The following is a 14,702-nucleotide window of genomic DNA, read 5'->3' as shown; positions in this document are numbered from 1 at the left end:
TTAGTACTATTAGCATTACTGTCTGTATTCTGATAGAGTAGATCCTTATTAACTTGACTCTGACAGAGACGAAAATGAAAATAGCAAATAAATAAATAAATGGTTTTAGTTTGGAACAGAAGTGAACCAATGGCTAAGATGAACAATTGGGCCGACTGGCGATAAATTTACAATTAACCCATGATGGACATAATAAAGCTAGCTGGGATATATTAGCATATATTAGTTACTGCTCTGAGTCACAAAAGAAGACTATGTACATTAATAATCCTGAAGTCCTGTGATGTATTTAAAGAACTTTTTTTTTTTTATGAATATAAGACACCTAAATTTCAGATGCATAAATTCAACACTTTTAGATTCCTGCTCTGTAATATTGCCATAGAAACGAGCTTCATATGTCAAAATGTCTTTAGAGACTCGGGATTCTCAGGAACTACTTCCACACTAAAGAGTGTTGGAAGTAGTGACGATGGTGTTATATGTATGGTGTGTTCACTGATTGGCTAAAAGCCATTGGCGAAGTAGTGTCCCCCCCCAGTGTCCCCCCACACCCCCCTGTTTCCGCTGACCTTTCCACCCAGAGCAGTGAGATGAAGGCTCACGTTAGCTCCCTTTGTTTCTGCAGTGACCCCCATTATGGGCTCCCACATCCCCATGAGTGCTGACATGAGCTCACTGAGCCCCACACACGCCCTGCAGCAACAGCTGCCCCTGGTGCCCTCCTCCCACTGTACCCCCCCTCCTCCATACCCCATGGACAGCAGCATCTCCAGGTATCTAAGCAACGCTTGTCGCCACACATCCATGCCGCTTCTTTGGTTTTTGCTTGCCTTTTACCATTGCAGGAACGCTGTACCTGTTAAATTGAGTAATCAGAATTTTCTCTTTAGCTGACAGCATCACTTTAGAATGGTTTAAAAGACAAATAAAACCCAAAACGCTTTGACCTCACACTGCGAGTTAAAACGTTAACCTGGAAGCTGCAGCTGAATGTTTTCACTGGTGGTGTGATGAGAACGGACCAACAGTCTCCTGCTTGTCCCCCTGCAGCTTCCTCCTACGGCTGGGCTGTGCAGGCTGCTTGGATTACTTCACAGCACAAGGCCTAACCAACATGTACCAGATTGAGAACTATAACTTGGAGGTGAGCCCTTGCCTATCCAACACGAGTCATATGATGGGTTAGAGAGAAGAGAGGGGCTCGGCCTGCGCATACTAACCCCTCCCCCCCTCCCCCCTGTGTAATGACCATTAGGACCTGTCCAGGCTGAAGATCCCCGCCGAGTTCCAGCACATCATCTGGAAGGGCATCATGGAGCACCGACAGGCCATGGACTTTTCCCCTCCGCCGCACATAGTGCGCACCACCAGCGGCGCCTCCACCGTCAGCGTGGGCTCCTCCGAGGCGCGGGGCGAGCGCGTCATAGACGCCGTACGTTTCACCCTGCGCCAGACTATCTCCTTCCCGCCTCGCGACGAGTGGTCCGACTTCTCCTTTGACCTGGATTCCCGCCGCAACAAGCAGCAGCGCATCAAGGAGGAGGGGGAATAGGAGCCGCTGCGCTCTCTCTCTCTCTCTCTCGATTCCCAGAGCCTCATTGCTCATCATTTCACGCCAAAAAAAATGGAACATTTCGTTTAAAAAAAGGGCCACAAATCTCTTTGCAGAAATGCACTTATGTTCATTTTGTATTTTGTCTTTTTTTTTTATTACTGGTGATAAGCACAGCTGTATTGTGTAATTTCTTGAGAGCACTTAAGAAATGCTGAGTATTTCAATGTTGCTGACTTGTCTGGGTTTTTGCTTCTGGTTCTGTAAATTAGTGGTTTTGTTTTGTTTTGTTTTTTTTATTTGTGGAGGCGGAATGGATTGTCAACATTTCATTTCTTCTGTAAGAAGTATTAATTGACAGGAGCAGCAGCTTGTTTTCTACTGTAGCTGTAGTTTTTACGCCACCTTATTCAGTCAGCTTTTGAAGTACGTTTCTTTGAGATGGTCATTCATTTGATGTAGCCATATATAGGCCTAATGCTCTTGACCCAGTGTTTTTGTTTTTAACATGACTGATGTATTTTAGTTGTTTAAGCCAAACACAAGTATTTGTTTTACCACAGACATGTTTTGGTATTCTTTCATTAAATAAGGTGCCAGCAATCCAAATGTTTGTATATAATTCTGTATATAAAGTCTTTACAAAGGAGCCAAGTGTTGTAACCCTGCGCAGCCGTTCAAGCTGCTCAGGTGTGAGCATTAGTTCAAGTCAAAGTAGTGAAACCACGAATTAAATGCTTTGCTTTTTGTATGTTTTGTAAATATATCAAGGGTATTTTGTTATAAGTTCAAAATAAAGTTCATAATATCTTGTCATTGTAGGCACCCTGACTTTAAACTTTCACAGCTGAAGGTTCGGATTTAAAAAAGAAACAAAAAAACTTTTTTTTCTACTTTTATTTATCCTGAGAATCTGATTCATACAGGTTATGCTGTCTGACCATGTTTTGCTTGAGTTAGGCCATTTACAGAAAACACACAAAGTCGCACACACAGATTACTTTACATTAATGTACAGTCACAGAAAAATAGGCATCTCTGTTTTAAACAGAATCTCATTGGTTTTTTTACACGTCACACAAACTGAACAAACACCTGCTCAAGTTTGTAGTCGAGTCCAGAACCCTGGCTCGGTGAAGCGTTACTCCACCTCCGCTACGTGAGCCACCTCCACCTCCATGGTGTGAATCTCCTCCGACGCCTCCTCCTTGACCCCGGACATGGCCTGCTGGGCCAGGACGTAGTTCACCACCTGCATGATGCCCTGATCCGACAGCGTCGCCATCGAGCCTTCGTTGGCGGCCTGCGCGGCCTGCACCGCCTCCACGGCCTCCACCGTCTCCTCGGTGATCAGCACCGTCTCCAGCTCCTCGGCGGCGGTCGGGTGGGCGGGCCTGAGCTCGGGCGGCAGGTCGGAGGCCAGGATGCTGACGGCGTGCTCCACCTGGGTGCCCTGGTTGTGGAACTGCAGGGTGTCCTTCTCCAGCATGATCTTCCCCGGAAGGCTGTCCACGTGGTACTTGGCCATGTGCTTGCGCAGCGTGCGCGCGTCGATGTGCGCCTCCTGGCACATCGGGCACACGTACGGCCGCTCGCCCGTGTGAGTCCGGACGTGGCGTTTGAGAGAGCGGGCGTCGGCCCAGGCCACGCCGCAGGTCAGACATTCAAACGGCTTCACTCCTAGAAAAATTAAACAAAGAGTAAGAATATAGAACACTTAACATGTTCTTCGTCCCACTGCAAAAACAGAAAATGTTACTAAATAATTAAGATCCAGTTTGGACTGCAAATATCTTGAAATAAGCTCCTAAAGAAACCAGACCAAAAGTCCTCTGAAACATGTTTGTGCCGGCTCACCCTGGTGGTTGTTGATGTGGCGCCGGTACTCTCTGAGCTGAGTGAACTTCCTGCCACACTGCTGACACTCCCGCTCCAGGTTCTGCTTGACCCGGCCCTTCTTGCCGTGCGTGGCTTTCTTCACGTGTCTCCTGAACAGGGCCTTCTCGAAGAACTCCTTCCCGCACACGTTACACCTGAGGACACGGACACGCTCACTGCAGCCGGCCAATCAGCAGAGACCTGCATACTTCTCAGAACACGGCCTCTGTGCTTGGTCGGCTCGGACAGAGAGCGCCCCCACATTACTGCTGAGGTTAGGTCTGGACTTTGACTGGACCGTTCTAAAGGTGGAGACACTATGTGTTGGTGTGAGAGTGGAACAGGCTGGGAGTATGAACTAAACGTTTGAGACTAAAACAACGTTTCAGCGTACTTGGCTAGGCGAGAAATTGATTCAATTGATTAATGTTTCTGAAAACTTCATTTTTGGTCAATTTTCCATAGTTCAGAGTGATGTCAGCAAGCAAAGCAGGTTTAAATCTCAGAAATCTTCTAAAGAAAATCTTGGAAATTTCTGAGTTTAAAAAGTTGGAAATTTTTAAACATAAAATTTTTATACAGAAATTTTCTGTATATATACTGTATATATATATATATATATATATATATATATATCTACAATGCCCCTAAAACATTGTTGTATAATTTGGATTTGATTTAAAAAAAAAAAAAAAAGAATCTGATACTTTATTCTTTCAGCCATATCCCCCTAACAAAGTTTTCATCCTTGTACATTTCTTTTCATTGGCTCCCAATTTTCCAGACTTGGAAAACAAACAAAATCATTTCTGTTTTAACAGCAGATAACGCCAAGATGAAGTGATTCCATTGATGCCATGCAATCAGCAATCAGCTGCTTGTTGGCAAGTGATGCGTGTAGCGCACGGCTCCTGCACAATAAAACATTTAAAGATGATGAAAATAATGAGTTAATAGTTTTCAACTCTTCCTGTCATTTATGTTAGAAGAGAAACATATTTCAAAGGTAACCTTCAGTATCTTATTGCTCAGTTAATGACGGGGTTTTTCCCCACTGTTGCCCTCAGCCTCGTTGTTTCAGGAAGCTGCAAGTCGGGCTCAATAAAAACACACCAGTGAGGTGAGAGCTGTTCGCTCAGCCGCTTTGCTTTTCCTTGTTGCACCAAATCGAACCGAATCACTTTGTTTAACCCTGAAATCAGAGAAACAAGTCGAACGCTTTGCCTGAAAACGGCATCTAGAGAGAATTAGATCCCATCGTGATAAAACCTCCTACTGACCGCAGATTAGATTATCCTAAAAATAACATAAACAAATAAACAATTACAAGAGTAAAACGGCAACATCAGTGTTTTTATACATTGAAGGAAATTATTTTTTGGGCTGAAATGAGCCAAAATGCAGTTTTTCACTGCGCTGCCTGTCAGGAGTTAGAAATGGCTCCCTCTGGTGGCTCTAAGAGGTATTTGAAGTTAGGAGATAAAAATAAATGAACTAAAGATCAATTCACTACGATATTAATGTTTATTAATAGTGTCTAATGGTGGTTTTTTACATTCTCTCTCGCAAACCTGAAATACATCTATTTAACAAAATAAATCCCAAATTTCAATAACTAATATTTAAAATATAAAATAACCTTTATTTCAATTATCAATATTAATACTATTAGCTCAGAGTTAAATATTCATGACATTTTTCTTCTCGCGTCTGGAGTTAAATTCTCACACGTCTCTTATTTTTTAGGTCAATTAGAAGTATCAAAATTATTTAAATTCGCCAAATGCCAGGAAGACTTGGCAAGAACATTTTTTTAAAGTTAGGGTAGAAGGGTATTTGTTGTAACGTTTGTCTCTGAAACTATCTGCTTTAACTGTTAATAACTCTTTCAAGCGTTAGATTGCTCTTAACTACAAAACTACGCATTTTGAATATCAAACACTTTCCAAATGCCAAAGTGAAATCTAAACATTTCGAAGGATTTCAGGCAGATTTCTGCTACTGTAAACTGAACCAGCGGTGAACTGACTGCAGTTTTCTGGCCGGTAACCAATTCAACTGAAAAGCCGCTGAGTTGGCAACAGTGGGGCGACTCTTGTTAACTGCAAACGCTCAGACATGACCTGGTGGGCGGAGCTAAGAGTCAAGCCTCTCACTGCACAGCAGGAGACGACTGACTTGACTTTTACGCCTTTACTGAGGTAGATAAGATCGGCGTATCCCAAACTTACCGATCGGTGCCAATAAATCACAGATTTCCTTAAACGCCTAGTAGAAATGTCTTTAACTCTGTGAAGACTGAGCAAGGAGTGAGGCGGCTTTTGGGTTATTTCACAGCTATGAAAGTAAAGGAGGCTAAGCTAAACTTTTTGTGAAGGGTTTTGCATCATTTTCCTTCTATTTTGTCAATTCTGTTAAATAGAACATTCAAAATGCTCCTGCCAGGCAGTGTGGCCATCAGGAGGAATAGGTGCGTGTTTCCTCACTTGAAGGGCTCCGACACGCTGTGGGACTTGACGTGCGAGTACCAGTCCTTCTTCCAGCTGTAGCACTTCCCACACACCTGGCACTGGAAGGGTTTCAGGCCCATGTGCTTGTTCATGTGCTGCTGGAGATCCTTTGCTTCGTAGAAACTCTTCTCACAGCTGCGGGCGGAGGGAGGGGGGAGAGTGAGAGGGAGTCAGTGGATGGTTTTTGTCTCGTCTGTGTTTGGGTCACAGGGGCCAACGGCAGCCGGGTCACTCACTGAGAACAAGAGAACGGACGCACTTCTGGTCTGGGCTGGTGCTTCTTCAAGTGCTTGCTCAGAGCCGAGGCTCGGTGGAAGGTGGCGCCGCAGGTGTTGCACAGGTACTTTGACTCACCTGTGGATTTAATTTGGAGGGGGAGGGGAGGGGAGGGGAGGAGAGGACTTTAAAAATGGGAAATTTGAGCTGAGCTTTTCATGGTTTCCTCTGTGATGGCGACGCACCGACACGGTGAAATAAAAGAGGCACAGCACCTTCGGAGTGAACCTATAGGGTTTTAAATATATGTTAAAATGTACTTTATTTTGAAAAACCAAGCCAAGTGAAGTAGAGGAAGAGAAAAGGTTAAGCTGAAAGCATCATTAGTTCAGGCTTGTGGAAACCTGATGGTAAATTGTTTCAATAATTATTGCGGTAAAAACATTCAGCTCCTATGAGCTCAGCAGACAGCAAACACTTCCACCAGGTGTTTGCTAATTGCTGCTAGCTAGTCTGAAGGAGCTGAGTGAGGCTGGAGCTGTGGAATGTCGGAAACTTGGGGTGTAAAACACCTGCCCATCCAGGTGTTTTACACAACTGAACTGAGATTAAAGGATTTCTCAAAGATGCATGAAAGAATCAAAGCAACACTCCAACACTTTGTTTATGATGAGGGAATGACTACATAACATGACGTAAAGCTCAAAAAAAGTTGATTCTACATAACGCCGCCCCTTTAATTAATGCAGTTTAGGTCTTCATGTGTGATGTTTCAGATACGGCACGACAGTTTAATGTCGGGTAACAGCTCTCTGTTGGTGCCATTTTCAGACGATTTTCTTAAAGTAGTTTCAAAAGAAGAGAAATAAACCAGAGGAAGACGTTGAGGCTCAATTTGTTTCTTTTAGTTTAGTTTAGTGAGGAATGTAGAAATGATGGTGATCTGATCCGGGTTGTGGGTAATACTTCCTAAATACACCGCAGTGTTCCTTGGGTGACACTGATGACTCAAACCAATCCAGTGGTGAGGTGTGAGCGACCAGCACAGATTAAACCCACCCAGAGGAGAGAGTTTTTTAACAACCACACTGTGTGTGTGTGTGTGTGCGTGGGTGTGTGTGGGCGTGTGTGACCTGTATGCAGGCTGGTGTGCTCCTCCATGCTCCTCTTGCTGACGAACGTCTTCTTGCAGTACTCGCACTGGAACTGCTTGGTGACGTCGTGCAGCACGCGGTGCATCTTCAGGCTGTGCTTGTGGGCGAACGTCTTGCCACACACCTTGCAGGTGTGCGGCCGCACGCCCGTGTGGGTCAGCATGTGGATCCGCAGCGAGTACAGCTTCGGCAGCGTCTTCCCGCAGATGTCGCACACAAACTCCCGGCGGGTGTACGCCGCCGCCACCGCCGCCTTGTCGTCCAGCTCGCTCTCTGCTCGCTCCGCGGGGCCCAGCTCCGCCAGGGCCTTGGGGACGGACGACGCCCGCTGGCTTCTCTGCTGCTTGTGTCGGGCCAGGTGAGCCTGGAGCGAGGCGGCGTACTGGAACTCCTTACTGCAGAGCTGGAGAACGACAAAAAAAACAAAACAAACAAAAACCACAAGATCTTATAGAAATGCAAGAAAATGTAAAAAAAAAATTAAATTAAAAAAAAAGCTGTATTGAGAAGCACAATAAATAAAAATGCAGATTTTTTTTTTCAGACCTCTGTATCCAAATATGTTGTCGGAAAGTTAAGTGAAAGGAAAACAGAAATTGGGACAAGGATTGTGAAGTAAGCCGGGAGGACCAGGTTCTGCTTTGATGATTATTTTACTAAAACTCTGATAAAATTTAGATGGAAAAAAATGCAAATATACAAAAATCACCCATAAAGAAAAAATTTGTAATAATACAAATCCATACTTTAATAATCTTTAAACCACAGTAATCGATTATTCTGACAATTAATTGATTAATAGGATAAAAAATATCTGCAGATTTTTCATTTAAACACTTAATAAAAATGCGTAAAGGTACAAATAAATAATCCAATTCATTTTACTGCCTAAAGCAGTCGCTAATGCTATTGCATTTGACAATTTGTAGTAGGGCTGAAACGATTCCTCCAATGATTCGAGTCCCGCGATTATGAAAATTCCTGGAGGAACATGTACCTCGAAGCTTCATTAAACTATGTTTTATGACATAGCGCACCGTGTTCCGGCCGGGTCGTTAATTGTGGCGGGCAGCGCTCTCACTTCCGTCTATGAGTTGTTGCTAAGTGCTAGCAGCATGACATGAAATGTTGCATTTAACGATGCAAATAAGCATCGTTAAATTGTCTGCCGCGATGCTTGGAGTGTGACAGCTTCTCTGTCGTTTCAGAGCGAACGGTAGGAAGAGAGAGAGAGAGAGAGATCTGATTACTCAATTAACTGTAAAAATAATCTATAGCGTACTCGATTACTAAAATATTCTTTTACAACAGCCCTAATTTGTAGCAAGAATGAATCTGCAGCTACAAAATAAGGAGTTTGGAATAGAACATGTTTACAGACGAAGAAAAGGTTTTTTTTTATCTTTAATACAAATTGTACCTTATTTTTTGTACCATTTTGTACAAAAAAGAAACAGTGTGTTGTGTTTTTAAGCAAATTGACTTTTTGAGTCTACAAACTCCAATTATCTCCATAACCGATTCATCACAGTTAATCCTATTAATGGTTTCAGCCCAAATCCCTGTACTTGGCTGACTGTCTACTGACTCTTTGATTTATTGAGGGACAGCAGGACCAACAACGCAAACAAACAGAGCAACCTGGGCTCTGTTCATTTAGACTTATTATCTGAAAGACATAATCATCTAAAATAAACAGAAATAAGTCCCTCTGTTTGCGATCAACAATCTCTGATCTACTGAGATGGATCTGTTCTCATCAACACTCACGCTGCACTTGTAAGCGCGGGCCTTCTCGTGTTTCAGCGTGTGCATGATGAGAGAGTAGCGCCTCTGGAAGGACATGCCGCACTCGGAGCAGGTGTGCTCTTCGCTCCCGGCGTTCTGCGGCGCGCCGTCTTGCTGCTTGGCCTCCGCCTCTGGCTCCACCGCCTTCGCTGCCACCTCGTCAGGTCGCAGCTCTCCGACCGTCACGCTCTCCGCGGCGCTCTCCTCCATGACGGCTTCCGGCTCGCCCTCAAACTCAGGCTCCACCGGCCTCTTTGGTGGTCTCCCTCTCTTCCTCGGACCCACCTGTGATGTGACGTTTTTTCAAAATGGAAAACAGTCACTGGGTGCAGTTTTGTGAAAATAATCACAATTTTCTTTCATGTGCCAGGCGTCCCAAGGAACTTTATTAATGGGGATGTTTTTGTGTGTGTAGCAACCAGCTACGTCTGTAGCGTCTGTAGCTGGTTGCTACAGACATACAGTGAGCTAAAAAAGAAATAATTAGTAGTTCTTATTATCACTTATTGGTACCACAAAATATTAAGATAAAGCTTTAAGTCCATATCGCCCAAGCCGTCAAACAACTTGGACTAAACCATCAGCTGTACCTTTGGGGGCGTGGCAGGGGGCGGAGTTACACTCTTGACCTCCTCTTCCTCCTCCAGGCCCATGTGTAGCCGGGCGTAGCCGCCCTCAGCCATGTAGCGCTGCCGCAGTCGTCTGCCGCTGAGGTCGTCCGGGGTCGCCTCCTGCTTGTCGCCGTGCTCTTCCTCTACGGGATCCTCCTCCGGCGGTATCCACCCCTCCACCTCCACCTCCCGCTTCACCTTGGGCGGACGGCCCCGCTTGCGTTTCTGAGGGACGGGAAGCGTCTCTTCTTTCTGAGCCTCGGTTGGAGCGGCCGCCTCTGACTCCAGCACCACTTCCTCTGAGGGGGCGTGTCTGTCGGCGTCCACGTCTAGGACGAAGGCGCCGGCATCGACCACCTGCGGCTGCTCCATGGCCAGGCAGGCCGACACCACGGCGAGCGACTCGCTGGCCCCCGCCTGGCCGCTGTGCGTCACCACCGTCATAGTCTCGCCTTCCAGTCCTTCGCCGCATCCCGATATGAGCGTGAGGGTGTCGCCGTGCTCCCCTTCCCCGCCGTGAGCGATCAGCGCCACGGTCTCGCTCTGCCCGGCCTCTACGCCGTCTCCCGCCACCGCGTGGGTCAGGACCGTCACCGGCTGCTGGATGCAGGCGCCATGCGTTACCACGGTGCTGCCGTCGTCCTCTATGGTCACCATGTAGGCGTCCGGCTCCACCTTGGCGTCGTCGGTCACCAGGGCACCCGCCACCACCGTGTGCACGTCTCCTTTCTGGTACACCGTCAGCTTCTGCTCCTCCACCTGCTTGTGCACCGACTCGCATATCTGCAGCACCTCCGTCATCAGCAGGTGCCGGGCGAGGTTGGCGATGTCGGCCATCACGCAGAAGTTAAAGGTCAGCACAGAAGTGTATGCAAAGTCCAGCAGCGGGAGGAAGCTGGACTTAGCAAAACCTATAGAGAGAGAGATAGAGTGAAAGAGAGAGAGAAAGAAAGTGTGAGAATGAGAGAGAGGGAGAGTTTAATTGCTTTGCAGACATTTCCACAGAAACTTACCAGAGTTAAAAGGATGAACCATAAATTTAGGGTGGAAGTTTCTAAAGTGGGTGAGGCAACAAAGGAAGGAATGAAGGAAGGACATGTGTGAGAAAAAAAGGAAGGAAAGAAGAATAAGTGGAAAAAAGGAAGAATGGAACGACAAACACTTGAAAAAAGCAGCATGGAAGGAAAAACAGGAAGGACATTAGGGAGGGAGGAAGGGAGGAAGGAATGAAGGAAGGAAGGAAGGAAATGTGAAATAAGGAGAAAGAAAGGAAAGACAGGAAGACATGAAAAAATGAAGGATGGAAACAACATTCAGAAAAAGGGATAAAGTATGTGTTTCATCACATACTTTTCCTACAAAGAACAGGAAAACACTGAAATCCCACCCCACTACTACTCTCTCATTGTATGTGTGTGTGGGTGTGTGTAACGTGGGCGAGAGCAGCAGAGCGCTCACCAGAGAGGTCCACCACGGCCTCGTGCGTCGTCACGGCGCCCTTCTCGAAGAAGAGCTCGTTGAAGTACTCGCTGCAGGCGGCCAGCACGGCCTTGTGGGCGCGGTGCTCCTCCCCTTCGATCAGCAGCGTGATGTCACAGAACTGGTTGCTGATGCGCTGCTGGTTCAGTTTGTCCAGCATGGTCTGGCTGTGTTTGGGCAGGAACTGGTTCACCTCTCCTTTGCTGTTCACCTGAAAACAAAAACGATTGCAGAGCAAACCGCTGAAAAGCGGCTGGAAGCGCCACAGACTCGCGTTTCTGACACACACAGCCGCAGCCACGTACGTAAACCACTTCGTGTTTAGTCGTCCCCTTGGCTAACTTGGGTCTCTGGGAGGACAGGTCTGCCGAGAAGAAAATGTCCTCTCCGTCCTCCTCCTCGTCGTCGTCCTCGTCTTCCAGGGGCCCGAACTTCCGCCTCCCTTGCCTTGAGAACGGCCGCGGCCCAGAGCCGTCGTCCGCGCTGCGCTTGCTCTGACACTGCGCGCATTCTCTGATGTGGTCTTTCACGTTCTTCAGGATCCCTGGAGGAGAAGAAGAAGGCACCATTATGTTTATATCGCGCATGAACATATTGACGCGTCCGTTAACAAAATATTTTAGATTTCTGCACTGTATAATAGTAGAAAAAAAGAAAAGAAAAATCTTAAATGAATCCACTCTTAATTGTTTGTGTAACTCTTGTGACACAAAGTCACATGTAGGTCATGATTAGAGGACAGCTTCGACCTGATGTAATATTAGTATATTAGTTTCAGTATTTGAAATGAGCGTCGACTAATTTAGTAATTCAATGAATGACTTTTTTTTAACTGGACTAAAAAAAAGAGAACATATTCAGAGCAGTAATTAAGCCAAACTCTTTGCAAAAATAAATACATTTTGCACGCAAGATGAAAATGTTCAAGAGGCCCAATTTTAGCTTCAACTTGCTCAAGTTATATGTATAAAAAAAATCTACTAAGCACCTTTTGCTATCCATTTATTAATCAGTTAAACCAACTGATTAAAATAATCAACAGATCAGACCCTAGACTTTATTGATGATCAGTCATACAGAAGTGCTGAGTATTTCACATGTTGATGTTTGAAGGATTTTTTTTTTTTTTAGCTGTCGCATCTTTTGCTACAAATGATCAAGCTTTCACTGAGAAAGCTACTTAGTTGCATTTTAGGCAATAAAATGTTTTACTTTTTTTATTTTAAAAAGGAATTTAGTTATTTATTTATTTGCATCTCTTACTGTATTTCGAATATTGTATAAAACGGGATTAAATAACAAAAGTCAGCAGAATGTGACCTTTTTTTTTTTTTTAGCCAATTAATCGTCACAATAACAGAAAGATTACAAAAAATAATCATTAGTTTCAGTCCTATTTATTTCTCGCATTTGAAATGCAAAACGCATGTCAAACTGGCTGCAACATGCTCACATCCAGCTTTGTGGATCAGAACCCACACAACATCACTAGTGTTGTGCCGATGATTAATCCAGCCAGCAGCAGGATTAACAAACATAAACAAGACTCAGAAAACATTTTGGACCAAAAGCAGAATGAAATTTACGTTTTAAATTTAAAAGCCTTCGTTCTGCTACAAACAAGATGTCTACATGGACTTTGTCTGAAATTATTGTGCGGAAAAGATGGGTAGATTTTAAGAGTTGTGTGGACGTGTGTTGTCATCGCTGTATCCTCTTTGGATTTATGAATGCCCAGAGGAAGATGGAAATGTTTTGTGAAAGAAGCTTTAAAGAGCTTCAGGATTGGTTGTGTAAAATCTAGCCTAGTGACCCCGGACACCCCTTGGCTACGCCCCTGAGGAATTAAAAATATACTTGGGAAACATTTCTGATCCAGCGAAATGATCCTTTCGCCAGTTCACCGCTAGTTGGCAGCAGAGAGCAGCTGAATGTTTGGGTCAGCTGCTAACTGGTTTCCGTTTGTTTCTGACAACGTTTAAATGGACTAAATTAGCCCACCGGTATAAAGACAGACGGTTTGCTGGGGACGGCTCGCCCCGGGGTCTTACCTCTCCACCAGTACTTCTGAGAGATAATTTCCCAGGTGAGCTGCTGGTTGAGGTGCTCCCCTCCCTCTATAATGTGCGCCTGGTTGATAAGTTCCCTCCTCCGGCAGTCCTGCAGCACCACCTCCAGCTCGGTGAAATCATTCTGGCCTTTCTGCCGTCGCTGGTAAAACAGAGTCCCGTTCCTCACCACGTAGCAGGCCGCCGCTTTCCGTATTTTTCTCTTGGTATTACCGGAGGTCCCCGGTGCATAAGGCTCCCGTTCATCTGTCAGATAGCGTAGGATAGCCAAGTAGCTTTCTTCACACGACATGGCTCGGCTTATCCGCGTGTTTCCCCGCTGAAATGCGGTCTTTTCTTGAATTAGAGAGGCCTCCTCAGTCCTCGGCAGAGAAGTATGATTTTTATTATAGACCTAGAGTATAGTTTAGGTGAAACAAACACGCCAAAACAGCAACATTTTAATTTGTTTGCTAAGGTGGAACTGCAGTTCGCAACAGCCAGGGTAGACTTGCCCGAACAGACAAAATGGCTGCTGCACAGCCGGATTTTGCGTAGTCAGAAGCGGAAGTAAGCGATTAACCTTATCCACCACAAGAGGGCGCCAACTGTCCTCTCAAGGAGAAAACATCCGGACGGTTGTGACCTTTATTACTTACATTTTCGTCTTTAATTTGAAAAAATAAATAAATAAAACTTTTAACTTCTGGATACAAAAATTCCCCAAATAATTAAAAACATATTTTTCAGTCATAGAATGAATGTAGGACAGAGTAGTAAATTATAGACATGTCCTATATTCAAATATTTTCACTAAATAGGAGTTTCACATTTTAAAATTTCCATAATCTAACAACACAACAACAACACGTGTGTAATTTATTTTCCATGGAAATTTTTGCATGAATGGTGCGTTAGGGTAATCCTTAAGTGCCGTCACCACCAACCTCAACCTATAGATGGGTGGCTAGACCAAGAAAACAAGCAGCCCATTAATGGTTTTCACATTTGCTTCAAGCTAAGGTGGTTCAGAGGCAAAAAGCCTTTTTAATTTTGCATGCTTTTTTTCATTAATAGAACAAAGGCTTTTCATACCCGGTTGCCTTTCAGTACAATCATATTCAGTCAAAGTACATAAAAACATAAATTTGATACAACTTCATCTGTATTTGCCAGCCTTTATCATTTCTTCTTTTTTTTTACAGCATGAACAACATTTGGGGAAGAGGGACACTTCACTGTCTGGACATGCAAATAAGATGTTTTTCAGTGTGAAAGCAGATGACTTCAGACTTGAGTTTTGTTTCATCATCTTTCAGTTTCTGTCATCAACATTGTCGACAAAGGCTGAATACTTAAACATTTATTGGGGATATGATTTTACAAACAGAAGTTTAATTAACATTTGCATGAAGTCATGCAAATGTTAATAAAACAAATGTTTTTTGAGTTTCAGGGGGCAA

At 44.7% G+C, this 14,702-nt stretch overlaps 2 protein-coding genes across 4 annotated transcripts in view; one reads left to right on the top strand and one right to left on the bottom strand.

The window, feature by feature from the left end:
- Positions 1–2,371, top strand: part of tp63 (tumor protein p63) — a 39,715-nt gene extending 37,344 nt beyond the window's left edge. The window contains exons 12-14 of one of the 3 annotated variants that reach the window (XM_032571247.1): positions 629–776; positions 1,054–1,147; positions 1,259–2,371. In XM_032571247.1, coding sequence (XP_032427138.1) covers positions 629–776; positions 1,054–1,147; positions 1,259–1,555 — 539 coding nt within the window. In that variant the 3' untranslated portion in view covers positions 1,556–2,371. The remainder of the gene's footprint in view (positions 1–628; positions 777–1,053; positions 1,148–1,258) is intronic. The other 2 variants (XM_032571248.1, XM_032571249.1) reach the window with 2 other exon arrangements.
- Positions 2,372–2,434: 63 nt separating this feature from the next.
- Positions 2,435–13,774, bottom strand: zbtb11 (zinc finger and BTB domain containing 11). Its single transcript, XM_032571246.1, has 10 exons — positions 13,243–13,774; positions 11,497–11,735; positions 11,171–11,402; positions 9,692–10,623; positions 9,084–9,386; positions 7,293–7,716; positions 6,180–6,297; positions 5,920–6,078; positions 3,413–3,588; positions 2,435–3,235 (listed from the first exon to the last, which is right to left on the bottom strand). The coding sequence occupies exons 1-10, from the start codon at positions 13,550–13,552 to the stop codon at positions 2,697–2,699; spliced, it is 3,432 nt and encodes a 1,143-aa protein (XP_032427137.1). The 5' UTR covers positions 13,553–13,774; the 3' UTR covers positions 2,435–2,696.
- Between the last annotated feature and the right edge of the window lie 928 nt (positions 13,775–14,702).

The sequence above is a fragment of the Xiphophorus hellerii genome, chromosome 9 (genome assembly GCF_003331165.1).
Source record: "Xiphophorus hellerii strain 12219 chromosome 9, Xiphophorus_hellerii-4.1, whole genome shotgun sequence".
Classification (NCBI taxonomy): domain Eukaryota; kingdom Metazoa; phylum Chordata; class Actinopteri; order Cyprinodontiformes; family Poeciliidae; genus Xiphophorus; species Xiphophorus hellerii.
This window is presented reverse-complemented; position numbering and strand designations above follow the sequence as displayed.

What these genes read in the sequence shown, in the direction of transcription:
- zbtb11 (XM_032571246.1), bottom strand. Translation starts at nt 13,552, where the DNA reads ATGTCGTGTGAAGAAAGCTACTTGGCTATCCTACGCTATCTGACAGAT. An exon ending in GGCCGTGGTGGACCTCTCTG is followed by an intron (nt 10,624 to 11,170) that starts GTGAGCGCTCTG and finishes CTCTCTCTATAG; the next exon opens with GTTTTGCTAAGTCCAGCTTC. An exon ending in CCCCTGCCACGCCCCCAAAG is followed by an intron (nt 9,387 to 9,691) that starts GTACAGCTGATG and finishes GTCACATCACAG; the next exon opens with GTGGGTCCGAGGAAGAGAGG.